This window comes from Triplophysa rosa, linkage group LG15, assembly GCF_024868665.1.
Source record: "Triplophysa rosa linkage group LG15, Trosa_1v2, whole genome shotgun sequence".
In the NCBI taxonomy this organism is placed as follows: Eukaryota; Metazoa; Chordata; class Actinopteri; order Cypriniformes; family Nemacheilidae; genus Triplophysa; species Triplophysa rosa.
The window spans coordinates 7,554,997-7,582,824 of record NC_079904.1 but is presented as its reverse complement, the minus strand read 5'-3'; the positions used below and the strand labels follow the sequence as shown (position 1 = coordinate 7,582,824).

Genomic DNA, 27,828 nt, shown 5'->3' with positions numbered 1-27,828 from the left:
GTGAAACTGATGTCCCCCTTGCATGGAATTTCGCCATGTTATTTCTACAGTAGCCGTAAACAGACAAACTACTCTCCAGAAAGCGTTTTGTATAAACGTTATCTCCTTTAGCATAGAAGCAAAAACGTGACGACATCTTAGTTCTGTGACAGCCACCGTAGTGCTTCAAAAGGGAGGGGCGAGGGGTGGAACGAGCCGCTGTTTGCAATTCGCAACCTCACCACTAGATGCCACTAAATTAACTGCACGGGACCTTTAAAGTATCTCAAACAAAACTGTCAGAATATAAAGGATTTTACACCTTTAAGCTGGCAAACTTTGGCAAATCTGGTGATTATGTCATGTTAAGGTGTTTATTGTTTCAATCAATCAATGAAAAAAATCAGTGTGCACTTCCTCCCCAATGTTGCGTAAAACCAACCAATCAGATTAGAGATTGCCAGATAAAGAACTTAACTATTTAATGTGCAATACGCATCATGACCCAATGCAAAAGTACATGAGCACTGGGATATTTGTTTGAAAACTACTAATTTTCACAATTTTATTTGAAAACACTACTGGCAGAAATGACTCACTGTGCCTTTAAATCTCTTCGCACACACACACGCACACACACAATGATTTTCTTACTTGTTCCTCTTGTTTCCAGCTGCCTCTCAGTTTGAATGATGGAACATCCCAGAGACTCAGACTTCCTGAGAAGTGGATCACAGCCAGAACAGTGCCATCAGGAGACAAACTCATTCTGAACACGCCGTCCTGAGTAAAAACACACACATTCAATTAGGCATTACACTTTTCATTCCGAGTCCTTAGCAGAATGAGCTTGAGCTTTTTATATGCTGTCTCACTACCCCGGAGAGACAGAAAAACAGAACACTAAGCCAGAAGAAGCCAACCAAGTTGAGTCACCTGCTCGTTGTTACGCCTGGAGAAAAGCAGAAAGCTGGGCATCCTGAGGAATCCACGCCTCTGAGACTAAACAGGAAGAAGAAATGATGAGTAATAAATTCTTAACTTCTTATGAATACCACGGGTGCATTTACACCCATCATTACACCCATTGCAATATTCTCACAGATGTATGCCTTTAAACAGCTATTATTAGTGGGCGAGTTTCAAACGGCACGGCAATGAGAGGCTACGCCAATCACGCATGCACGTGAATCTGCTTTCTTCAAGAGATATTATTTATTAGATGTTTCATACAAACATGCACACTCAAAATATAATGTGAGACCTCCTGGCAACGTACCTGTGCTTGCAGAGTATTTGGGTTTGAAAACACATCGTTCACGCTCGACCTCAATAACATTACGCTATGTCAAGCCAAAAGCCAAATCCATAAATAAATCATTGAATTTTAAATGAGTAATAAAAACGTGAAGAATTTCAAAGCGTTTTAATCAGAACATTCGAGAAGCTTCTCCTAACAACATGCATTAAAAAGCCACACCGTTGGAAGAAGGAATCTTGAGAACTAAAGCTCTTGTTAAGCTCACACAGTTCTGGTTCCAGGGCTCAATACATAAAACCCTACAAAGCAAGAACGTGTCTATGGTTTCAGGTTTGTGTGAAGCACAGCCATGTGGGAATGCATGATTATTGTGTATTCTGAGCAGCAGTCAGTGCAGTCAGCAGTCTTTCCTCCAGGAGATATCTCTGTTTCTTCAAGGATAGAGTCACGGTCACCCATACGAATGCAAGGACTAGTACAGATTTAGTACACTTTTTATGAAATCCAGTACAATCCAGCAATATTTTCCTGTTTGTTTACAGGGACAGTTCACCCCAAAAAAATCTGTCATCATTTACTCACCCTCAAGTTGTTCCAAATTGTTCTAAATGTCTTTGTTCTGATAAAAGATATTTGGAAGAATGCCTGCATCCAAACAGTTCTTGGCCACTATTGACTACCATAGTAGGACAATTTACAATAGTGGTCAATAGTGCATCAGAACTGTTTGCTTTCATACATTCTTTAAAATATCTTCATTTGTGTTCAACAGAACAAAGACATTTATAAGGAGTTTTTTCCTACTATGGCAGTCAATGGTGGCCAAGTACTGTTTGGTTACAATTATTCTTCCAAATATCTTTTTCTGTGTTCATCGGAACAAAGATTTGGAGCAACTCTTTGTTGTTATTTTATTATATTGCGTTTTGTGCTATGTATGTGTGATGCTTGATATATAGTGTTTATGCTAGTCTGCGGGACCTCGTAAATTGCCCTTCGGGGATAAATAAAGTATTGAACTGAATTTTATTAAACTTGAGGGCGAGTCATTTTTGGGTGAACTGTTCCTTTAAGGGAGGTGTGCTATTATCTTTCTTGCATTAAACAAAAAGAAAAATTCCACAGATTTACAATAAAGAAGAAATCCATAGGATCTATAACTGATATTAGACTGGAAGTTGTGCGCTTTTGATTTGGGCCAGTAAAACGACGCCCAAGCAACACCATAGCAACAGGCTACTAATCCACTCCTTGGCAACCAGAATTGCAATATTGCGTTTTACACAGACAAGAAGTTCAAAAACAAGATTGTTTTTTTATTGCTCAAACCAACGATCTAAGACACCCAAAAATCCATTTGCTCAAAATCATGAATGCTGTACCGTTCCATTAACATTTCCAGACACGTGCGGAGAGACTCACCGCACTAATGTCATCTTCATAGCTGGTGACCTGTTTATAGTGCGGTGACCCCGATAACAACCTCCACGCTGTGATCCCACAACGGCTCGCCCTGGAAGCATCACTGTCATGGGACACACACCCTCCCACCAGCAGCAACCTGAGAAACAGACAAACACATCAGTTGCGCGAGACAGAGGAAACAGACAGCCAAACACACACAGCACCTTAACCCGGTTATATCAGAGTGAAGTGGTCCGTGAGGGGCTGATGAAATAGGATCTGATTTAGACATCTTACAAATGTGAACAGCACATTCAAATGCACATATAAAAACACACACACACAAACATGCACGCTTCTACACAATATATTAACAGTGCCCCCATGTGGCAGCTAATGTCCTAACAAGTCCTTTCTCATAAAAGCACTCTGAATGTAACCAAATTGCAAATGCAATTGAGATGCCTATTCAAGCAATAAAGACATTTGGGAGAATGTGTGTTTCTCATCCTAAGAGCGATTCTGTTTCACACACAAACATACAGCGACTTTAGGATGGGACCCACCTGTGGCTTGGATGATATATAGCTGTGGTAATCCCATTGGAATAGTGAGCGGAGAAACTAAAGCTGTGATTCTCCTGAAAGCCCTGATTGGTTCCAACACTGAGGGAGAAACAGAAAATCTACTTATTAACATTACATTATGACAGAATTTTCAATTTTTGGGTGACCCTTTTCCAAATATCTTTCTCTGTGTTCATCGGAACAAAGAAATATATAAAGATTTGGAACAACTTGAGGTTGAGTAAATGAAGACAGAATTTTCATTTTGGGGTGAACTGGTCCTTTCATACTTTGCAAGATGCTCGATAAATGTTGTTTCACCACTGTTTCACAGCATAAACAATTACTGTAGGTATTAATGTGCACAATTCACTCAGAACAGACATTTATAGCTGGGTATGTGCAAGTCCTTAGGCTGTTAGTTAAAGAAAAATGTTCAAGTTTCAACAGTTCCTAAGAGTGAAAGGAAAATACAAATGACAGCAATTAAGTGAAAATTCTGGTTCTTTCAACTACATTTCATCCCTAAGAAATCTTCCAACATCGGTCGGGCATTTCCAAATGACTTTGAAAATGTCCTTAATGTAAAACAATCACGAATACTTTCCTCTCAGAAACATAATTAGAGAACAATGAAATGTGAAAAAGCTTTCTTTAGAGCTTTAAAAACCTACAGCAAAGTTACTGAGAAGAAAAAAAATATTTTGTATATTTATCCGCCATTACTGAAAACAGTTTAATGATGGTGTGAAGAACTTTGAGCTTATTAAATAAAGAATTATGAGTTAGGAACTGCAGGGAATATCATTAATACTCAAGAGCTAAAAATTCCCCCTTATAGTACTACTGAGATAAAAACAACACAATGTAGATGTGGGACATCTGGCGCTGGTTCCAGGCGTTTAAGCTTTGCCAGCAGGTAGCAGAATTAGAATCATCTCTAGTAAACCTGTTCTAAAATCCTCCTTGATGTATGATTCACGTATTGCCACGTTAAGCGGGAACATAGCTTTTTAGATTATGATAGCCACTTATGACCAATAACCACAGATTTTTTGGGTCTCTTCCGAAAAAACGCAACACAGCACTCTTTTGTTAACTGAATATTTCCTATCCTTTTGCGTACCCTTGGTTTATAATATTGTGTGTTGTCTTTTCAAGCATGAATGACAATGTAGTCTTTTGAGATGTGAGTACCTGGTTTGTTCTGAGCTGAAAAGCAACCCACTGTTCTTGACAAATATACTTCAGGTACTGTGTATTCTTTGATCCCCAGCATGCTCTACACATTTTCATTCCACCCCACAGTGACAATATGATGTGACATCCAACACAAAGGCTTCATTCAAGCTTAGAGAAGCACCACACTATAACCACGACTATGTAAACTTTTAAAGGTCAAGTGTATGAAATGTAGCGGCATCTAATGGTGAGGTTGCGAATTGCAACTTTGTCCCCCCCCTTCCTTTCGAAGCACTGAGGGGGCTGACACAGAAATGAGATGTTGTCAAATTTGAGCTTCTTTCCCGTATTTACAAAACGCACTGTGTAGAGCAGTTTGTCCGTTTAGGGCTACTGTAGAAACAAAATTCCATGCAAGGGGACCCGCGGTGTATGTAGACAGAAATAGCTCATTCTAAGATAATAAAAACATAACGCTTCATTATGTAAGCTCTTTAAACACCCCTGAAGACACTGTTATGTATATAATATTGCGTTTCTGTCAATAGATCCTCCAAAAAATTACACATTGGACCTTTAAACAGGATCATTTGAGTGTAGTTATTAACGTAGAAAAACAGATTTTGCAGCCTCTTCAGGGTAGTAATAAGTAAACATTTTTATGGTCTTATTTTAATCTCTTAATCTTTTATCTCTTTTTGTAAATGCTAAATATTTTAGATTATGCAAGGAGTACATCAACTTTATGGTTTAAGGGCAGGAAACTCTGAAAGCAAACATAACTTAAAAAACAAAGCATTATGTGCTCGGGGATCTCTTATTTAAAAATCTTTATACATCTTTATTTGTGTTTTTGTGAATATTAGCGTCTCTAGGTGACATCATTTTCTATGCTATGAAACTTCTATCTTCACCTGAACAGGCTCCTTTCTGCTTACCTAACCAGAAAACTCTTGAGTTGCCCACTGTAGGTGATAACCAGCAGCTCGGCTGACCACTGGGCGCTGGCGGTGTACTCCAAGAACATCAGACCGGCTGCTGCATAACTAAAATCTCCAGGGAAGCTCACAGCCTAGAGAGATTCGGGCAACAAGAAAGACATCAAACAAGTGTGCTAGAGAGACGGAAGCCAAGTTACAAAGTGACAAAAATATATAGAGTCATACAGGTCATTACACACTAAGACTCTGCAACGGAGAGAGAGACTAAACGAATAGTTTCTGACAGAGAGATGGAAGTCTGTGGAGCAATGCAGGAAAGGACCAGGGACAGAGAGAGAGGGGGGCGATCGGAGCAATCAAAAGGTTTGCAGAGGGAGAAATGGGGGGGATTTGAAAGTGGCAAAACCGGTCAAGACGATGCTTTTTATGATATCAAAACTTTAAAAATGTCCGTCAGGGGAATCAGGGGGCTTATAGCTGAAAGGAGCCAGAAAATGTGTTCTTTGCATGGGCAACAGAGTGGGGAAAGCCCCCTCTTGAGAGAGGCAGGCGGGAGGGCCAGAGACTAGCCAGTCAAAGCAATATACTGTAGTATATTGTAGCAAGAAACTTGACTTTTAAAAGCACTTTAATAAATCAAAAGCTAAAACCACACAAAATTACCCCGATTATAAAGTTCACCAAAGTACAAAAAACAAATGTGTGTATTTAAATATCTTAATCCTTTAATTGGATATGAGTCTTAAAGTCCGGGTAAAGATAATTATGAGAATTGTTACTAAACACATTATAGATGTTAGAAATGTATTGCTGAAACAAATTACAAAGACTCAGAAGAATCTAGTACTGAATTGTGGAGTTAAACAGTTATTCACCAATTCTCTTTTCAGGATGTTTTGGGCGGGGCTAAAACGGGGGATCGAAGACGCAATGGAGCGTCCGAGCATGCATGGCCCCTCCCCTATCACTAGACCGCCTAGCATCAGGTGTCTGCTCAATCACGAGCTCAGGGTTGTAAGCTTTTCGCACACGCTTTCAGGCTCTCACTGTGCCCAACTAAACAAATCTCACACCAAATAACAGACAATCCACCCAGCTGGTTCGCTATCAGCAATTTTAGCATCTACCATATCAGCTCAAGAGAGAACCACTACAAATAGACAAAGCTGTCTGTGTTCAGAGCTTGACTTCTTTATTGAAGCTGCTAGCGTCGGTTTTAAATTATAATTCTATGGAGTAAACCGTGTTTTCAAAAAAGTCCTGAGCGCTTTTTTAAACGTCAGCGCCGGCGTCTTTTTCTGCAGCTCAGAGTGTCTTTTGAGGTTGAAAAAAGTTCAACTTTTCTGAAAAAACATCCTGTCAAGCACCCTTTTCACAGCTAAACTAAAAAGAAATTACACTAGTTAGTTATCGGATGATTAGTCAAATCGTCTTCCCACTAGACTCATCCCTACACTTGAGTGTGTGTTAGTCAATCTTCATAAATGTTTCAACAACTATGTTGGACATATACTGTAGACATAAGAAAAGAGAGAAAGTGATGCTGAGCAAGGAGCCAGAGGGCAAACTACACCCACTCATTAGGGTGCAGTCATTATAACCATCACACGTAGAGAGACAGAGGACAGTTCAGCAGATGAAACAGAACTGTTACTGAGAAAAAGCTAAAGCGAAATAAGAGTGAAACGACTGGAGGTGATAAATAAAGACAGACGAGTGCAGCGGAGGGTTGACGTACAGGAGGTATAATGAAGAGCTCACTGCCCATCAGGTCGAAGACTCGGACCGTGCCGGTGCTGTCAGCATAAGCCAGCAGGGCACAATCATGACTCCATGCAACCTTACGCCAGTGAGGGTTCGGGTCCTTGGGCACTGCAGGAGGGCAGACAACAGACAAATACGTATAAGTGCATTATACTTTAAAGCTAAGTGTTTCATTTTTCTGATGTTAAAATATGTTTTACTATCCCAATTTCACATTCAGAGATTGCAATTCCATGCAAATGTCAACCTTGCGATGAAAAACGTTTTTATCAAATGTTTTTACCATACTGATAGGCAAGATGTCAATATTGGTGGTTTAAATACCAATGTGAAGTCTGTCTTAGTATTTAAAGCACTTTTGTGTTTTTAAAGCATAGTTTTCTCTAGTCAGGTATGAAACATCCATAACGTTCCATATTCCTCATAAATGGGCACATGAAAGAAAAAGAGAAAAGACTATAAAAGAGCCATCCCTTCTCCATGTGTTGGGTATTACTGCTTCTGGTTTGCGCATTTTTAATTCACAGAAATTCTACAAAATATGTTGCCTTTCAAAAACGTGTCCTTTTTTTGTCACAACCATAACACATTAACTGTTTCCTATTTTAAAACAGAAAACTGATATTTTTCTGATATATGGACTCATAAAATATAAACAGATGGTTTAATATATTGGCAATAAATTCATTCTCTAACAATTTATATTTCAAGTTTTGAAACATCCATAACACTGGAATTGCGCAGATAATCCTTCATTCATATTGCAAGACATGAAATAGTTTGAAATAGACAGAAAGACAGAAAAAGTTTAGTTTGGAAACCTGTTTGAAAACAACCATTATGATTATTATATTGCATCAATGGCACAAAAACGACACGCTTCAGCTTTAATTACATTGACAACCCTTAAAAAAGCGATAACAATTTAAACAATCAACCCCCAAAGCCACGGGGACGTTTAACAGCCATAAATCCACATCTGTTCGCAACTGATCAAAACGTAATCATTTGACTTTTACTGTGACATTCTCCAATCCAATTTTCTGATTCGTCTTTCTGCCTCCTGCCTGTCTGCCAAACAATCAATACAAATATGGGCCCATTTTAAAGAGCACTGTCAATGTAGCATCACCTGTGCGATCGAGATCCATTCTCTCGTGACGACCTCTGCGGTCGACGGTGACAAAAAGACAGAACAATCAAACATCAAAAGCTACTGAAGTGTAACCACACTGAGCACAAATCTGATTCGGTGTGTGTCAAGACTTGAGGCGTCCTCAATTTTCAAGCTTCGAAACACTGCTTGATAAAAGCAGTACAGTTATATCACTTAAACAGCAGTCCAGTGAACCATCCGCTGTGTAAAAATCTGTTTAATCACAGCTCATCTCAATAAGCCCGCAGGCCCCATGTTTCAAAAACCTGTACTTTGGAAACCGTCCAGCTACCGTTCATCAGACAAGGCGGGATTAATCAAACAGATATTCACTTAAAAAAATTTGCCTTTGGTCTGAGTGGTACGACTGAGATCAGACACAAGCGATAGCAGCACTGTGCATCAAAGCCGAATGTTACCATAGCAACCATCTTATCAATCTGACCCCTGTGGTGTTAAAAACTAAGAAACGCAAGCTGGCGATTTCTATTCAAGTAAAAAAATTGGGTGGGTGGGTCAATATTTTACAATGAATGATGGCACTTAGCAAGATAAATATCGGTAGGGGAAACGCTTAAGCAGGGTCCATAAATCACCCCTCAGCTGTTAAAAGCTAATTAATCTAAGATGAACGCTAGGGCCAATATGCCTGAATTTGTGAGATGAGCGTACCGTATCTGGGAAGATTCGCACGCCGTAAATCTCATTTAAATAAAACTGCATGTGCGGTGTACGACGGAAAAAAACGCACAGTCAGCGATGTTAACTGCTTGAGTCTCGCTATAAAAACATCACCCTCAGAATGAAAGCGCAAAGGCTGCTGAGTCACTTTGTGCTCTCTGTAAATAAAAACAACAAGAATTAATGCATTTAAACACAATAAAGAACAGCTATCCATTGTAATCAAATTGTGACTTTCAGTTTGGGATTGATGCTTTGAGGTCATCTATGTACTTCTAAACATAGACATAAAATAACCATTAACAAACAGACTATGTCAAATTAAAGAATATTGTCTCTTCAGACCAAAATATTGATGACGTATCATACATGACACAGATTTTCTGTACAGTTCTCTCCTACAATAATACCACTTGAAAGCCACCTGAATCCAAAAAGGATAAAACTTCGTACGTGATGGGATTTCATTTGGTTTTAACAGAAATAAAACTTTGAAAACGCACTTGTAGTCAATCATATTTCATTTACTGCACTATTGAGACCTCTCGCATACACCCTATGTGACATAAAAATACAGTTTATTATATTTCTCTACTCCCAGATTCACACTCCATTTTCTTCACAGATAGAAGAGATTTATTTACACATAGATTCATTTTAAATGAACGACTGAGAAGGTTACATGTGTTAAATGTCTTAGGTGCTGTCACAGAAGGAAAAAACAAGCCCATCAGGGTTGCGGCACAGAACATGCATTTATCCGATATAAAACATTGCATTCCGTCTCACGAGTAAAAACCTGGTTGTATAACAGAACGCATGAAACTAAGCAGAATTAATCCAGCACCTTCATTACATAGTTCACACTACTGCAAGTTCTGCCTTTACCAAAGATATTGGCTGAAGGCATATATCCATGAAATGAACTGAAATGAACTAAGACAGTTGAGGAATAAAAGTGAATTGAAAGCACACTCTGAATGATATTGCTCATAAAATATTAAATGGAAATGTAATGCTCTTTAGGCTATAGCGCAGGGAAGAAAACTACAAATAGAGCCTTTTGTGGCCACTGACACAAGGTTGAATAAAGTTAAAGGGATAGTTCACCAAAAAATTTACATTTTGTTATCGTTTACTCACCCTCGTGTCGTTCAGACCCTCTGTGGCTGTCTTTGGATGCAAAGCACTGATTTTTTATAAAAAAAGTGTTTTGGAGTTTTGAAGTTACAATGGGAGTGAACGGACACAAATAATTATAAAAATAACTCCACATGACTCATGCTGTATATTTCAAGTGTCCTGAAAGCAAACACATTGGTTTGGTGTAGAAAAATGAACCATAATTCATTATTATGTGAAGGTTTTCTTAAAGTCTTAAAATCTTAAAGTCCCCATGAACCGGAAGTTGCGATCGTTTTAATTCCGTACTCTGACACATTTCCAAGTGAAAAGGAATTTCACTGCGAATTGATTGGATGTGTAAAAACATGGTCTACTACTTCAGCAACAAGCAGGTTGTTATGTTGCATCGCAACATAACAAAAAACGGTACAATGTTTCCAAAGATCAAAGAAAGCCATAGAAGGTTTGAACAGCACAAGGGTGAGTAAATATAACGAATTTGTATCCCTTCAAAGCCTTTAAAAACTAATTCCTTATTTTGGGGAATTAAACTCGATTAACTGCAAAATAGTAATAAAGACAAAACTTTCACTATACCTTGGCATTTCCCTATGACTGATCCAAAATCATCTCTAGCTGACCTGAAAGAAAGCAAGAAGCAACTTAGAAGTGTGTTGATTACTGCAATTACAACTATCAGCACTTAAGAGTTTAGAGTTTACAATAACCATACCAGGTAAACACAGGAGAATGTATTCACATAGTGGAACTATACATTTTATAGGCGAAGCAATTTGATGCTTTTTTCAAACACCAGGCTCTAAATTACAAGAAAAAGCTCCCTCGAGCCCTCAAGCATGACTTTCATTTTCGAGTGTGGATTAGCTAATGCTAAACGTAATAAATCACACCTTCTGAAACCAAACTCTACATGAGAACACACATACGGTACATTTGAAAATACATCATGTGCACCACATCATCAATCTCAGAAGTACCACTGCTTAACCGTACAAAACGTGAGACAAGAGGGTGAAAAATTAACCAATTATAGAAAGAGCCAACATTTCCAATCGATGTGCAGAATTACCTAATTTCCACGCACTGGTCTTGAACCACAGCCAGAAGTTTTCCATTACTGCATGTAAAAATAAAAAAATAACAAAATGGGGGAAAAACAACAACAGAATGACTGGGTAAGCAAACACAGGACATAAAACGCCCAAAAAAGAAACATTTCTATCACAAAGAACCTTGTCTTCTATCTGCAGATCAATAGCTAATTAAATCTGGCAGCCTCTGCTGGTATTTCACTGTTTTGCATACTAGATAACTGGCAGGAGGAAGAAAAACAGCAGAGATTACATGGACTGAGATTACATGGTTTGCATCCACAAAGAGAAGTTTAATTAAAATAAAGACACATCACAAGAAGCAAAGTAAGCTGTTGTGTGAACAACAACACATCATTAAAGGGATAGTTCATCCAAAAATGAAAATTCTGTCATCATTTACTCACGCTCATGTAATTTTATACCTGTATAAATTACTCTGTTTCCGATGAACACAAAGAAAGATATTTGGAAGAATGGTAGTCATTTTCAGTTCCGGGACATCATTGACTACCATAGCAGGAAGAATTAATTGGTAGTCAAAGGTGCCTGAGAACTCTTTGTTTTCCTAAATTCTTCAAAATATCTCATTTTGTGTTCAACAGAACAAAATATATATATATATTTTTTCCTACTATGGTAGTGGATGATGTCCCAGAACTGAAAATTGCTAACAATCTTCCAAATATCTTTCTCTGTGTTCATTGGAACAAAGAAATGTATACAGGTTTGAAACAACCTGAGGGCGAGTAAATGATGACAGATTTTCAAATCTCTTTAAATGCAATTAAAAACTTAAGAACGAAGTAATGATTTACTGACAACCACAAAAAAGAATGATGAACATAAATCAACACCAGACCCAACAAAATCTAAACTGGTCAGATTCTCTGAAAAGCTTTCAGAAAAGCAGGTGACATCACCTTGCCAGCACCAGTTGCCAGTTCACTTGTTTGGTTGCTAGGCGCACCAGCCCGGGTGGCAGAGTTGAGCTGGATGGGCTAAAACACAGAAACAAGCTTTTAGTGTGAGGAGCCAGACAGCATTGAAGTGTCACCCAAACAAACAGATGCTTAGAATCAGGGCCGGGTGTGGGGGGGCTAGGGCGAGCATTTCCCCCAAGATTTTTCTTGGGCCCCTTCAAAAATTTCCAGCTGACAATTAAAATAATTAAAACTAAATACTTGACCTTGTGCTGCAATGAGCTACTGAACACTAACGTATATATGGGTAGTTGACAAATACATGTGTCCTATCGTGTGACAGCAAAAATCTAGACAACAAACTGTTAGTATTAGTAGTTGTATTATTTAATATTATTTCATTTTTTTAAACATGGGACCATAGGACACATTTACACATTTATTTGTGAACTACGCATGTACTATTGTATAATACTACATGTGCTAGCAATATCTTAATATTTCCTTATTTTAAACATTTAAATAATCACCTAATGTAGTATAAATGTTCTACTAGTCTGTTACCAATACTAAATACAAAGGAGGGCTTTCCCTTAACAACACTGTAAACCCGGACAGTGCAATCTACTCATTAAAAATAACCGTTAACTTAAAGCTTTTAAGTGTCCCAGATAGCAAGCAAACATAGAAATATTTTTTAAAAAAGGTTAAAATTAAACCAGACTACCATTATGGTGATCAGTGTTTGCTTTAGTTGGGCTCTCGACTCTTGAGTTTTAATGTTAAGTTTTCTTTAGCTGTCGATGTGTGTTAAAACACATCTGTTGCAGCAAAGAGAATTGCGATCCAGTGTGGTCAGAATATGATAGTTATTAAATCACTATGTAGTTTGTAAAGGCAGTTTGTAAAGTAATTTTGAGTGTGTACTGTTATTAATATGTGAATGCAGAGTTATGACACAGTTTAAAGAGATTAAAGCAGTGTTACGGACAATTAACAGAATAAAAGATTTTTACAAAACTGTTATATTTCTGAATCAGTTAGACATTTAGAATCGGTGTATGAATCTCAACAATGGTGACAATCAACTGAACAGCTTCATGCTGCAATGCATGCTGGGTAACATATAGTACAAAACTCATTCATGATTCCCAGCATGCATTGCAGTTGATCTGCTTATCTGAATTTGTTTGATGATTGTCACCATTGTTGAGGTTTGTATGATGAGTGTTGAAATCATTCTTTAGTTTGACACTATCCTTGTGTATTTATGAACTGAAACATTTTCATCAGTTAGAAAAGAGACAAACTCATTCTTCTTTACAACGGTTTCTGTAAAAATGTATACGTATTATGAAATCTACTCCAAACTGACCTTTTTAAAGATCACTTGTTCATCAATGCGCATGTGTTATTTCTGAAACACACACAAGCACTGAGAGAGAAATTAACTTAACAGAAGCCAAGAGTCAAGAGCCCAACTAAAGCAAACACTGATCACCATAATGGTAGTTAATCACGTCCTAATATTTTTTTTAGTAAAGTGAACACTATTATAATAAGTTAACTTAAGTAATGATTTTGAGTCAGCAGTACTTAATTATACTTGATCAGTAAGTTCAGACAACAATTATTATTGAGTTCTTCTAACCTAAAATTAAAACACTTCTTTACTTAAAAATATTGATGTAATCGGTTTCCTCGTTTTTTTTAGTAAAGTCAACTTATTACATTTCACAGTTTGACAGAACATTTGATGTTATTAATTATTTTAAGTTCAGTCTACTTAAAATTTTCAGCTCATCCATGTATAAAAGGGCATTGCAATAAATTTTAAGTTCTCTTTACTCATATATCAAATACACATTACTCAACAGTTTTAATGTAATAGGTTTCCTCAAAATGTTTAAGTACACTCAACTTGTCCGAGTTTACAGTGAAGGGTTTAAAGCACAATATCTCACCTGTACCAAAGGTAATGAAGAATAAACCTGAAGGGCCCTGTAAGACAAAATATTTGTCAAATAATTATCCAGTGAGTGTGAAATATGACTGCTGTAACTGTAATGACACATATTTCAATGACAGTGAGCAAATAGTTGAAAAAACAGATGTGTATAAAACAATACACTACGGCCGTGTCTCCAAACCTATAGTGACCTGCCTAAACAGCACTTATGTGTATTGTAGTGACGTTCAAACGTACTGCCTACATGCAGCCCTCTTTAACTCATTTTATCATTTATTTTATTCATTTTTATATTACTGTATATACATAACTGCAGAACATACCTGTACTCATTCATGCAATTCTAGTTAACGTTACCTGTTACTGCCTTGGCAATAAGTGAACAGTTGCGTTCTTTTAGTCCACGCAGCTGAAATAAAACAAAACAACATGTGCTATTCTGACAATATCTAATCAATGAGCTTAGAGTAAGTCTACAGTCCCCTGTATGAAGACAGTATGAACTTTTACCGCTATAACCGCATTATAACAGCAGTGTTTATAAGCGGTAATACGTTAAAGAAATGTGCACTGTCAATCTTCATCATGATATAGCACAGTCATATTAACTTATAAACACTGCCATGATTATGAACTTGGATACGTGGCTTAACTCCACTTGCGCCGAACAGTTGTCATTAAATCTCCATATATATCTCAAAATCAAGTTCAAAAGCATTTGTTTCAGAATAAGCGAACGAATTGTGACAAACCTGAGTGTCTGTTTCGGGTGGCCATTCGGTGTTAATAAGTAAATCATATAGAATATTCTCCTCTTCGTCTTCTAGTTTAATATCACCTGCCATGTTTTCAATGAACTGTCCAGCGCCAACGTCACACTACGGCAGCCTGCGAAGTACACTTATAGGTATTAGGAATCTAGTTAATACCGTGACTGATTATTGATAATGGTTCCCAAAAATTAGATTTAACAGAAACATTTAATTGCTAATAGTACTTAGTTGAAGAGAGTAAATTAACATTTGTGTCTCTTTTTAAAATACAAACAGAATCAGAGGAACTAAAGTGAGCACGACATACAGGGAAGGCTTTCCATGTAACACCCTGTCAAACGCTATATTCCACGTTACTTCCGGTGGAGAGACTCAGGAGTTTGACAGTATGGCTGCGTACTCTGGTAATATTTACTTTTACTTTTACTTACTGGTAATAGTATTATCTTAAAACTTGTTTAACAACGATTAATGTGGTTAACGTTGCAATATTGTCGATCTTTATTTGTTCGTTATATCTTCCAGAATTGGGAGTGATGGCTGAAATTGCCCAGGCAGTGGAAGAAATGGACTGGCTGTGAGTTACACAATCTTATTTGGTTCTCTTTCGCTAAAGTTACACGTCTCACATACTGTATTTGTTTATAAATATTAATGACCCGATTATCCATTCATAACTAAAGTGAATGATGATTTAATCCCTTTAGGCTGCCAACAGACATTCAGGCCGAATCTATCCCACTGATTCTGGGTGGAGGAGACGTGCTCATGGTGAGATGCTAATCGGTTTCTAGTGCGGAATCTGTGCCTCTATGGGGGTCCTCACAAATATTTTGCTTCTCAAGTGTATGTATGTTATATCATTGCCTCTGTTTTGTTTACAGGCAGCTGAGACTGGAAGTGGAAAAACTGGAGTAAGTTTGAAACATTTTGCTTTCGTAAATGTTTATACGTAATACAGCAGTGTTGGGTTTTCCATGTTAATAAATATAAAAAAGAAAAATGGTAATGATGAAATGCAAAAAATGAAGTCAATGTGGTTTTAGGCCTTTAGTATTCCACTCATCCAAATAGTCTATGAGACCCTTAAAGACCTGCAGGAGGGAAAGAAGGGACGCGGTGCTGTAAAGACAGGAGGAGCAGGTATTATACACCTTCCATAAATGAGCTGGATGATCCTATTGCATATAAAGTAGATCCCGTTGGTCTCAATTGTTTGGTTAATTGTTGTTGTTTGGTTTGTTGCCCTCCTCAGTTTTCAATAAATGGCAGATGAACCCTTATGACCGAAGTCCTGCATTTGGTAAGTGTGTAACATCATTTAATACATCATATGTATTAAATGTAAATAGGCTCATTAGAAAACATCAAGCACTCCTTGCTTCACTTCTCTCTCTTGAGAAATTTGTGATTCTGCGGGCAGTTTTTTTATTTTTATATTGCACACCTTTTGTTTCTCCAGCTATTGGTCCTGATGGCATGTGTTGCCAGAGCAGAGAATTTAAAGAGTGGCATGGCTGCCGTTCCACCAAAGCGGTCACAAAAGGTTAGAGAACATCCTTCTTGTGTTTTTGTTTGTTTTCAAAACCAGAAGGATCCTTGGAAGATACATTCGCCTCCTTTTTGTCTAGGGAAATATTATTATGAGGTGTCCTGTCACGATCAAGGGTTGTGCAGGGTGGGCTGGTCCACTAGCCAAGCATCACTAGACTTGGGTATGTTTGTTATGCCTTTCAGTCTGACTTTATTTACTGATCTAGTGATGTTATAATATGAATAACAACAATCTTTGTTATCCGGTTTTACTCTCTTAGGGACGGACAAGGATGGATTTGGCTTTGGGGGAACTGGGAAGAAATCTCACAATAAGCAGTTTGATAGTTATGGAGAGGTACGGCGTGATGGGAGTTTTGGATCTGAGGCTGTTTCAACCTTAAGAAGTGGTAGATGTTATTTACTGTTTGTGTTTTCCAGGAGTTCACTATGCATGACGTCATCGGTTGCTACATAGATATGGACAAAGGTCATTTGTCATTTTCCAAAAATGGTAAGATGTCTTTAATTATTATTTTATTTTTTGTTCTGTTCTTTGAGATAATGTTTTTGTAGTATTGTGGATGTTTTTCACATAAGGCAGTGAAGGCACTAAAATTATTATTCAGATTTAAGACATAAATAGTACTTTCAAATGATACGTTGAAAACACATGGAAGTTGCTGTAACTGATTCCTGATTGGCTCTCACAGGTAATGATCTGGGTCTGGCATTTGAGATCCCTCCACAGTTAAAAACCCAGCCCTTCTTTGCTTCCTGTGTTTTAAAGGTATACAACAACAACCCTTTTGCTTCCAATTCACACTTTTTTTCATAATTGCTGCAAAAATTGTGAACATTCTCATATGTGCCACATTCTTTTGACATACAAATTGGTGCCCTTATAAGAACGCTGAACTGAAATTCAACTTCGGTGATGAACCTTTCAAAAACCAACCTAAAGATGGCTTTATTGCCCTGAGCCAGGCTTCAGATGGCCATGTGGTCAAATCCGCCCAGACAGGTGAGCTTCAAATCAGATTCGATGAATTAATGCCTGCAGCGAATGTATTTGATTGATGTTTCCACTGGTCATTTGTTTTCGTCCTCAGGCAGCGCTAAAGTGAGCGAGGTCAAATCCAGTTCCAACGCCCCTAGAGCTCTGATCATTGAACCGTCTAAAGAGCTGGCTGAACAAACTCTTAACAATGTCAACCAGTTCAAGAAATATGTTGAGAACCCCAAACTAAGGTGAGATGAGTGACAGAAGAGTTGCAGTTTTGTCATTTTGGTGTGTGGTGAAGTGTTTGGATCAAAATATGATGTCACCACAGGGATCTTCTCATTATGGGAGGAGTGGCTGCTAAAGAACAGCTCTCCATTTTAGAAAGTGGGGTAAGTGCCCAAATCTCTTAGACTACGAATTTAAAACATTAAATCAGGATTTTTATCAAATTGTTTTGCTCTTTAAGGTTGATATTGTAGTTGGGACCCCTGGCAGACTGGATGATCTCATATCCACAAAGAAACTGGATTTATCCCAAGTCCGCTTCCTGGTGCTGGATGAGTGTGTATGTGAAACACCTTTAGCATACTTATGAATTTCTGTTGGATGTGAAAAGTAGATTTTTATAAACAAACACACCTGACTTTGTTTCCAGGACGGACTCCTCACAGCTGGTTACACTGACTTCATTATGAGGGTCTACAATCAGATCCCCCAGGTCACCTCAGATGGCAAGAGACTACAGGTGATTGAAGCTTCGTGTACTTTACCTGAGTGGGTCGGGTACAGTTCTTCATTGGTGAACCTCTTATGTTGCAGGTGATAGTTTGCTCTGCCACGCTGCACTCGTTCGAAGTAAAGAAGCTCTCAGAGAAGATCATGCATTTCCCCACATGGGTGGATCTGAAAGGAGAAGATTCTGTGCCAGAAACCGTCCATCACGTGGTGGTGCCAGTCTACCCCAAAAACGACAAGCTGTGGGAGAAACCGGGCAAGAACCACATCAGGGTACACAATTTTAAGATCTCACTCCACTGTGCTTCTATACTCAACAGTAGACCATTGACTATAGTGCTAAGTTACTAAAAACATGGCTAGGTGTTTATTTGAATGGAATCCTTAGATAGTTTCAGTCCTGTATGTCCTCAGCATCGAATGTTTGAAGCAATGTGTTAACCCTGTTGGTGCTAAAATGAAGTGATAATTTGTCCTTTACAGACTGATGAAGTTCATGCCAAAGATGACACACGACCTGGAGCCAACAGCCCAGGTGAAAATCACCTTACATGATCAGTTATAACCATAAAAAGGATCTGATATAAAAAGTGCTTGTAACTAAATCCTCTTATATGGTTTTATATCAGAGATGTGGTCCGAGGCCATCAAGATTCTTAAAGGAGAATACACGCTGAAAGCCATCAAAGAGCATAAAATGGATCAGGCCATCATCTTTTGCAGGACAAAGATCGACTGTGATAATTTGGAGGAGTACTTTATCAAACACGGAGGAGGTTAGCCCAGCAGACACTTATCTAACAGCCATTATGTGCCATCAGGTCTGGATGCAAACATTTGGCTTGAGTGACGATTTGTCAAATTGTTTCCTACAGGCCCAGACAAGAAAGGACACCAGTTCTCTTGTGTTTGTCTTCACGGTGACAGGAAACCAAATGAGCGCAAATACAACTTGGAGATATTCAAGGTAAAAAAAGTGGAAAATATGGAGTAAGATGAAGTGTTGAATAGCTTGCCTAGTAATCATAGTCACATGAATTTTTCTGTCGTCTTTGCTTCAGAAACAGGATGTGAAGTTTCTGATTTGTACCGATGTGGCTGCTAGAGGAATAGATATCCGCGGTGTTCCGTATGGTAAGAATAAAGAGCCGGTATTTCTCAACTTCTTATATGTAGGTCTGAAATGACCAAAAACCTAAGTGTCAAGTGATGCCTGAACCACACGCACAGGATTGTGGGATATCATTGGCTGGTGAAAAATACCTTGTTGCTTTTCTACCTCTGCTCACAATTGCAATATTATCTTCTCTTCTGCAGTGATAAATGTGACTCTACCAGATGAAAAGCAGAACTACGTTCATCGCATTGGAAGAGTCGGCAGAGCAGACAGGTGACGTCCAACATGCTTTCATAGCGACACTCTTTCTTGGTTATGTGAAGATAAGCATGCCTGTACATTTGTGATTACATTGAGTCATTCATGGATGTGTGTGATGTCACTACAGGATGGGTCTGGCTATTTCACTGGTTGCTATGGAGAAGGAGAAGGCAAGTAGGAAGGAATTTGTTGAATTGGAACGTGTGTGTGTGCGTGCGTGCTAATGCAGTGTCTGTTTGGGGGGATTACACACAGGTGTGGTATCACAGTTGTCCCAGCAGAGGAAAAAGCTGCAATAATACCAGACTCAAGGAAAACGGAGGATGCACTATCTGGTATAATGAAAAAGAGGTGAGAACTCGGTGTTGCGCCATTCTGTATTTTTGCAGCAAAAGAAAACACAGGGGATACAATTGTAAACATTGAACTAAATACAAATCTAAGCAACTCTGACAGTCCTGTTTATTTAAATTATTTTGTATAGTTGTTGTCTGAAATAGAGGAACATCTAAAATGCACTATCACTCAATGTGAACCTGACATCAAAGTACCCGTCGATGAGTTTGATGGAAAAGTGACTTACGGCCAGCGCAGGGCCACAGGGGGTGAGTGTGTTTATATGTCTTCCTTGTGTCCTGTATGCCTCTGTTCACTCTTTTTATTGCCTGTTTCTATTACCTATTTCCCCTATGCACACCAGGTGGTCTTTATAAGGGCCATGTGGATATATTGGCCCCAACTGTACGAGAACTAGCCAACCTGGAGAGAGAGGCACAGACATCCTTCCTTCATCTCTGCTATCTACCCAACCAGCTCTTCAAAGCCTTCTAAAGCTACCGGCACGCAAACTAGCACTTATTCATCATTAAATTAAATAAAGACATGTAAATGTAAAAACATGCATCACTAACCTTACAAAAAATCATTTCATTTTGTTTCGCATGGTTTGACATGCAAAGAAAATTTGATTTTTATAAATAAGAAATGTAATTTTTAGGGCTGTCAAAAGATTAATCGCAATTAATCGCATCCAGAATAAAAGTTTGTGTTTACATAATATTTATCTGTTTACTGTGCATAATAATTTTGTATTTATTAACACATACACATCCATGCATATATTTAAGAAAAATCTAAATATTAATAAACATTTATATATAATTTCAATTATTGGTAAATATAAATAAATACATGTAAATATTTCCTAAATATGTGTACTTGTGTATGTGTTTGTATTTATAAATACAAAATTAATATGCACAGTACATAGACATATGTTATGTAAACACAAACTTTTATTCTGGATGCGATTAATCGTGATGAATCTTTTGACAGCCCTAGTGTGTTTTCAAAGCATTTGAGACATCATTAAATACATTTAAATGGCATAAAATTTTGAGTATTTTATTCAATCTTTTTTTAATATCTCAAAATATAGAATTTAGTATATCCAGAGGACTAACACTAATCCAACTAAATTCAAGTTTCATACTATAAATATTTCTGCACTGACAATGAATTCCTTTGAGTTTGATTGCTCTACCGTTATTAACACTAGGGGGCGCACTTGTCTTGATGGAGAGAGACTGGCTTCCAGTAGGCCTACGTTTAAGACGCACCTTTTATGATTTGTGTCTGAAGAGTTTTTCCTCTATTCTCTATATTACAGCAGAAGAGGGCAATGAAGTTAAAAGTCCTTAATAATCCAAAATTACATAACTATACAGTCACCCGGCAAGCCTGTGTTATTAGAGACTACCGTTTAAACTCAGATCACACACAGGACGTCTCTCTGTAATTACACCCAAACGAACAGCAGCGCTTGTAAACAGCCATGTGTTTTAAACTAATCCACACGCGAGACCACACATACCTTTTCTTGGATTCTTGCCCTAAATCTGATTATATAACAGAATATAGATCCACACAAAAGATGAAACACGGAGCTTGCCAATGCACAATCTAAACAAATCCTGAGTTTCCGTAGTCATAATTAGGCCCAGACTGAATCTGTGAACTTTCTCAGTTTCTGCACACATTTGGTTGGAAAATCTGCAATATTCTGTGGGAATTTTATTTCGGGCTGTTACACTTTTACAGGTAGCTGAAACGATGTCAAAATAATCAATAAACTAACATTTGAGGGATTTCTTTTTTCTTCACGTTTCTAGCTTTCTTTCGTGTTATGTAACTGCAGTAACTCCGTTTGTGTATACGTGTGTTTCCATGCACACTTCTAAGCATCTTTGAGAGTAAATGGTTTCCAGCTGTCCAAGTGTGTCTTTATTTCCAGCGCTAACAATGACACTACATACATTTGTATGCCTTCACACACACATTGGCCTTTTGCTCTTTTCCTAAGCCTTGCTGTCTCACTTTTAACCCGTTCAACATGCTACTCGACAGACTAATGACATATTTCAGAATATTTGCTCTATTTGTCTGAGCACAATTATCGTCACATAAATGCTAAAAGGTGCGGACAGAACAAAGATTAGACGGGGTAAAATTTTAACCAGGGGCCCGCCACAAGTAAAGTACTGAGTCAAACAGGGGGTATGTAAGTTCAGTCACATTCCAGGAAGCTCTTACAGGTACCTGTAAAGCCTCCACCTTCCTATTCCCCACGGATTTGACTGTTGTGAGGGATTTATGTATGAGCGAAGGATTACGGTTTGAAAATAAGGGACAGGAAGTCCCGCCCATCAGACCCATGGGGCATTTACTCTGCACCTGGTAATGAGAAATGTCCCTGTGGCAGGTAACACAGATCACATGAGTTGAGAGGAAGAGCAAGTGCTGTCACTACAATGCCTCTCTCAGGTTACAGGGTCTGGTATGAAGATGCTTCAACAGAAGATAAAATTGGGGTTGTTGGGTATACTAGTTCCCCAACTTCCACGTTAGCTTTGTTTCGTTTTGGTTATGTTAATCCAGGCAATTTTCACTGTAATTTACCTGAGTTGCAACATGCCTTGATGATGTAAATGTGTCTTGACCAATCAGAGCTGTTTTTTCAAACGTAATGAAGTGCTGGAGAAAAGAGACACAGGAAAAGCGGATAAAGGACACACTGGGCCACCGCAAAGAGGAAGTTCTGTAATCTAAAGTGAATTATTATGATTTTGCTTCTATAATCTTAAACTATGAGCCTTAACTGTTGTGTGTGTGTGCGTGTGTGTTCTATGACAGTGGTTCTTAAACTTTTTAGTTGTGAGTGCATTGCTTTGCAGCCCCCCAAATAAAGACTAATAATCTTAAATTTAGAATTTTAATTAAACCAAAAACGTATTCAGTTATACAATGCTGGAGGTTCTTTTGGTTGATGGTTTTTTTATGGTGTTTAGTTGCATAAAATCTATGATAAATTTCTATATTTAAAAAAATACCACAAAATCCGTGTCCCCCTGGATCCATTTTGGGGCCAGTTTGAGCACCACAGCTCTATGAGGATAAAACAAAGTTGCACCGAATCATACAGATACCATACAAAATGTTAGCAAGAGCACCATCCACAACATTTGATGTATTAGAATAAACAGATATGATGCAGAAAAAAATTATTATTTACTGGGGTAAGAAAATAAATAAAACAAAAAAAGTTTTTCAGAATTGTTTTGCTTTGGTTATGTGGTATATTATATTAATTCTTCATATGTTATTAATATGTTCTTTTAGACATTTGTGCAGGAAAACAAGACAAAAATACTAAGTTAGAAGTGCATTTTAAAGTGTATGAAATGTATGCCCCTTTGTTGCTTCACCCTTAAAGTGATAGTTCCCCCAAAAATAAAAATTCTGTCATAATTTCCTAACCCTCATGTCATTTCAAACCTGTATGACTTTCTTTCTTCCGCAGAACTCAAAAGAAGATATCTTGAAGAATGTTGTTAACTGGCCCTCATTCGCATGCATTGGTTATACAATAGAAGTAAATGGTGCCAGCGCTGTTCGGTTACCAACTTTCTTCAAAATATCTTCTTTTGTGTTTTGGGTGAACTACACTTTCACCCTGGGATGTTTTACTGGGGATTAGTATATACACCAATAAATAAATAGATGGATTAATGAATTACATAATCACACTCCAAAAAATAAAATTTCTTTTGATTTAGCATCACTTGATGACAGAGGAAGGAGGAAGCGGTAGCAGAAGGGGAGGGAATACTCGTAAATGCCCAAATCTTCAACTGTGCCCACATTAAACAAAATGGTTGGAGTTAAGTTTAGTCACTATTTGAACGGTTTATCTCACTTCACTGTATATCTTCTATCTCTCTTTTCCATACCCATGGGGGACATTCACGAACGTGCTTTGATCTGTTGCCAGACAGCACAAAGCGCACACTGGGGAGAAGCAGAAGGGAAAGAGAGTGAACGATGAGGGGGAGGAGTAGATGGATTTCAGTTACTGTAAGCCTTTAAAACTCCAGTTCCCTCAGGGGTCTCGGTAAACTGCATCAGACCCCTAAGCCCACCTGACAGACAGACAGGTGATACTTTAGATAGATACTTGACTCGAATATGAATCTGAAAAATCAAAATCAAGTGTCCATCAGTGTATCATGATTGCGATCAATAGAACAGACCAGGTTCAATTTGCCGATTCATACAAGAACACAGTCCAACAGGTCACCTAGCAGAACATTCCAAATATGATCTACCCATTTATATTACCTGTCTAGGTTGACAACATTTCAGAAAGTTTGTGAAAATGTTGATGTAGTACATGAAGAACATTCCTCTCTATCCTGGCTCATCACTCTATGTCGGTGAAGATGACCCTAAACCCAGCGTGAACTCTGACCCGTGGCGACCCGCTTAGGACTGCGACCGGCCATTAGAGAGAGCTCATGCTCATCCGTCTAGCGATCTGTCTGTTGCTGCACCCATGTCTATTCCTTCGCTCAACTTTCTGTTGTTCTGCCTCTTCTCAAAGGCCAGCTCTCATCCATCAGCCTATGGATTCCTTCTCTGTGACCCTCTGTCAATGCTGGCCTCACTCTTTCATTGACCTCCTTTCTCATTCATTTGTTCTTTCTTTTGTTTGCATCCTCTGACTCAATCCATGCCTCTTGTTTCATTCTACTTGTTTGGGTAGTTAGTTGGTTCATGACTTTATGATTTCGAGTTTGGTTAAAAAACATCCGGCCTGTGGTAATGCATACAATTATTTTTTTAAGGCTGACTATTTTGTTCGGTTCTGTTTGGTTCAGAACCTTTAGAAAGGATCAGAAACCTTTTATTAAATAAAAGGTGCTAAAAATTAAAGGAGCTACAAAAAGTTCTTCGCAGTGATGTCAGTAAAAAACATTTTGGTTCACCAAGGACCTTTTATTTAAAGTTCCTTACTTTTTCGCTATCTAAAGAGGGTTTTTTTCTCTCCAAAAAAAGAACTTTTTGTGGAAGTTTTTTCAAACATTAAAGGTTCTTTAAGGAACCATTCAACCAGAAAAGTAAGAAAGACTGTTATTTAAGAAAATAAACTTTTATTCATCCCATTGGCAGATTGCTTGTTTTAATAATAAACTTAGTTTATTTTTATAGTTTATATAAAGGACTAAATATCTAACATCTACACATTTTGCTTCTCAGGTAAATGTATCCTGATTTCAGAATTTCTAGACATTTTTACTGGAAAACAAGACACAAATATTATGTGTTTTGCAGTGTATGCTGCACATTCAGCCAAAATTGTGCAAATTTATTGATAAAAGATCCTTAGATCATTTCTATGGGGTATGTAATAGTCATTTTATTTATTTGCATAATATATTTAATTCATTTGAATACATGTGATGGATAAAAAAAGATAGGGCAAATAATTAAATTATATAAAATATAAACTGTACAAAATATGTAATTTTATATCATACAAACAGATATAGTATATATTTATATTATATCTATTATATACTTCTTTTTATACTTTTTTTTCTTTTGTGTTTCTGTTGTGACAGGTCCATTTTATGTATTCTGCACTCTAAAAAAAGTGCTATATCGCACTAAAAGTGGTTCTTGGCTCATAATCATAGGGAAACCACTTTTAGTGCTATTTAGAACCATATTTTGGTGCTTCAGTGGTTCTTCAGCGGTTCTTTGAGATGACTGAGGTGCTATATAAAAAAAAAGAAGAACCATACAGGGGTTTAACAGGTTCTTTATACAGAAACGGTGCTATATAGCACCTCGGTCACCCCAAAGAACCTCTGAAGAACCACTGAAGAACCTCTGAAGCCCCAAGATATGGTGCTATATAGCACTAAAAGTGGTTCCCCTATGATTACGAGCAAAGAACCACTTTTATTGCTTTATAGCACCATTTTTTTCAGAGTGTGTGTAGCACCCATGTGATGCCATACAACGGCAAATGAAACACAGAATGTCTGTTAAAGCTCGTTGTACAACCCACCCACACACACACCTAGACAACTCAATACCTTGTCTCTGATTTCACCCGTAACATATTGCTCCACCACTGCATCTGTCAGTAGTGGGAAGGAGAGAGGACTGGCGCCTAAATCAGAGCAGCTGTGTCTGCATCTAACGGCCCCCGTGCTCATTAACCGCAGGAGCTGGACCTGCACGACAGCCCCTATATCTCACTCACTGCAGCTAGCCGTTAGCGCTAACGATAAGATCCCCCTAAGCCCACTGGGGTTAACTGATACTCTCAGGCACTTCGGTTTGGGGGGTGATACAGATGGGGAGATGGTACGTTGCCATTGAGTGAACCTGAGAATCTCCTACTTCCGAGCTAAGCTGTCATTATATGACTTGAACAATGAACGTACAAGTAAATGATGAGCCTGATAACTCAAGTAGTAGAGAATTGTGCTACTAATGCCAAGGTGATGGGTTTGTTTCCATGGAAAAGTCATACTGATAAAACATGGTCAGAATGCATTCAATGATTCTTTGGATAAAATAGTTTGCTAAATATGTGAATGAACAGCATTTTTGTGTATTGTATAAGTAGGTGTGCATAAAGAAGTACACCTGCATCCCTTTTACTCAACCTATATTATTTATGCATGGTACCAACCAAAATAAATATTTGTTCTGCATAAAGCAATTGTCAAAGGATGAGTCATTAGCTTTACATTAATGTGCCCTCTTATAAAAACCCTGGCTTTATTAAACTACAATTTTTTTATTATAAAAACATTTTAGAATCCTTCTCCACCACCAACTGCACCGTGGCTTTATGCCACTTTTCATATGGATATGCAAATTTCAAATGTCACAACACCAAAACATGGGCATCACTGAATTTCCCACTTGTGAATACGACTTTGCTTGGTCGTTTATGGCCACATAACTTGTATTTACAATATTTTTAGTTGACATCATTTCATTCCACTTTATACTGTATATAAATTCAAACTCCACAGTGGAACAAAAGAAACAGAAAATAATCTCTCTCATCAGCTCTACAAAGCCATTACTGTCACTATCAGTCAGACTCACACACATAATAAAACACTGACACATGCTTGAATCGACACGTATGTCCGTCCATTGATTTACGTGTGTGTTAAGGGGAATAGCTGAATTGACGGAAGTCCCCCCGTGATGTGTCGTTTTATCATCCTTCAGGGGGCCATCAAACATTAGACATATTGTGTGTGTGTGCGCGTGTGTGCGCATGTGTGTGTGTGCGCGTGTGCGTGTGTAGTACCTAATTGATGTCAAACCCACTCCCCAAAGCCCCAAACACTGGTGGTGACACCCCTCTATAGTGACATCAAAGAAAATATATAATTGAATATTACATTACATAATGAATATAACATATTACATGTACCTAAATAAGTTATAAGTTTATACTGCATCATATCAATATATACCCACATATTTGGTTTCATAAGGAAGTTTGAACAGCAATTATATATTCCCCCGTGAGCATTCAGACAGACATCCAGGCCCAAAAGCTCATAAGCAAAAAACGATGCCCTCCGGGCAGTTACAGTAATTCACGCACATCGTCTGGTTAGTCCTGATTTCAAGATGAAAAACATCCAATAGATTCCAAAGACAAGTGCAGACAAGCAGGTTTGCTGGGACTAAAACCTTACGAAATATTCCAACCGTCAATGAAAACGGGTCCTGATAAAACACGTCGCATATCCCACATAGACGGGGTTTCATGAGGAAATGGCATGAAACGAACCACCCAGGTGTGGAGACAGACCCAAACTCGTGGGAAAAGCCGTTGGAAGTTGCAGACAACATAAACTCTCAGCGGTCGTTGACTGACACAGTGAACCGTTGAGACTGGAGTGAAGATTTACTGAATCTAGAGCAGAGGTCTCAGACTTACTTGAACTACAAATACAC

General features: G+C 38.1%; 2 protein-coding genes across 2 annotated transcripts in view; one reads left to right on the top strand and one right to left on the bottom strand.

Moving 5' to 3' along the window:
• The window catches only part of nbas (NBAS subunit of NRZ tethering complex), a 147,322-nt gene extending 132,372 nt beyond the window's left edge, over positions 1–14,950 (bottom strand). Inside the window, 12 exon segments of the mRNA XM_057352377.1 lie at positions 634–762; positions 916–981; positions 2,663–2,801; positions 3,211–3,309; positions 5,331–5,464; positions 7,072–7,205; positions 10,657–10,700; positions 11,150–11,197; positions 12,095–12,172; positions 14,059–14,095; positions 14,421–14,472; positions 14,816–14,950. Coding sequence (XP_057208360.1) covers positions 634–762; positions 916–981; positions 2,663–2,801; positions 3,211–3,309; positions 5,331–5,464; positions 7,072–7,205; positions 10,657–10,700; positions 11,150–11,197; positions 12,095–12,172; positions 14,059–14,095; positions 14,421–14,472; positions 14,816–14,908 — 1,053 coding nt within the window. The 5' untranslated portion in view covers positions 14,909–14,950.
• Positions 14,951–15,187: 237 nt separating this feature from the next.
• Positions 15,188–21,750, top strand: ddx1 (DEAD (Asp-Glu-Ala-Asp) box helicase 1). The gene is made up of 26 exons (XM_057352378.1): positions 15,188–15,240; positions 15,362–15,413; positions 15,544–15,607; positions 15,721–15,750; positions 15,883–15,979; positions 16,092–16,139; positions 16,299–16,382; positions 16,468–16,551; positions 16,651–16,727; positions 16,811–16,883; positions 17,083–17,159; positions 17,279–17,393; positions 17,482–17,620; positions 17,704–17,764; positions 17,842–17,940; positions 18,031–18,120; positions 18,195–18,383; positions 18,594–18,645; positions 18,740–18,886; positions 18,986–19,077; positions 19,172–19,244; positions 19,428–19,500; positions 19,616–19,658; positions 19,744–19,839; positions 19,973–20,093; positions 20,189–21,750. Exons 1-26 carry the CDS (start codon positions 15,225–15,227, stop codon positions 20,317–20,319), a joined length of 2,223 nt encoding a protein of 740 aa, XP_057208361.1. The 5' UTR covers positions 15,188–15,224; the 3' UTR covers positions 20,320–21,750.
• Positions 21,751–27,828: the final 6,078 nt, after the last annotated feature.

Coding starts and splice junctions, on each gene's coding strand:
- ddx1 (XM_057352378.1), top strand. Junction 19,501..19,615: donor AGAGTCGGCAGAGCAGACAG/GTGACGTCCAAC, acceptor ATGTCACTACAG/GATGGGTCTGGCTATTTCAC. Junction 19,659..19,743: donor TTGCTATGGAGAAGGAGAAG/GCAAGTAGGAAG, acceptor GATTACACACAG/GTGTGGTATCACAGTTGTCC.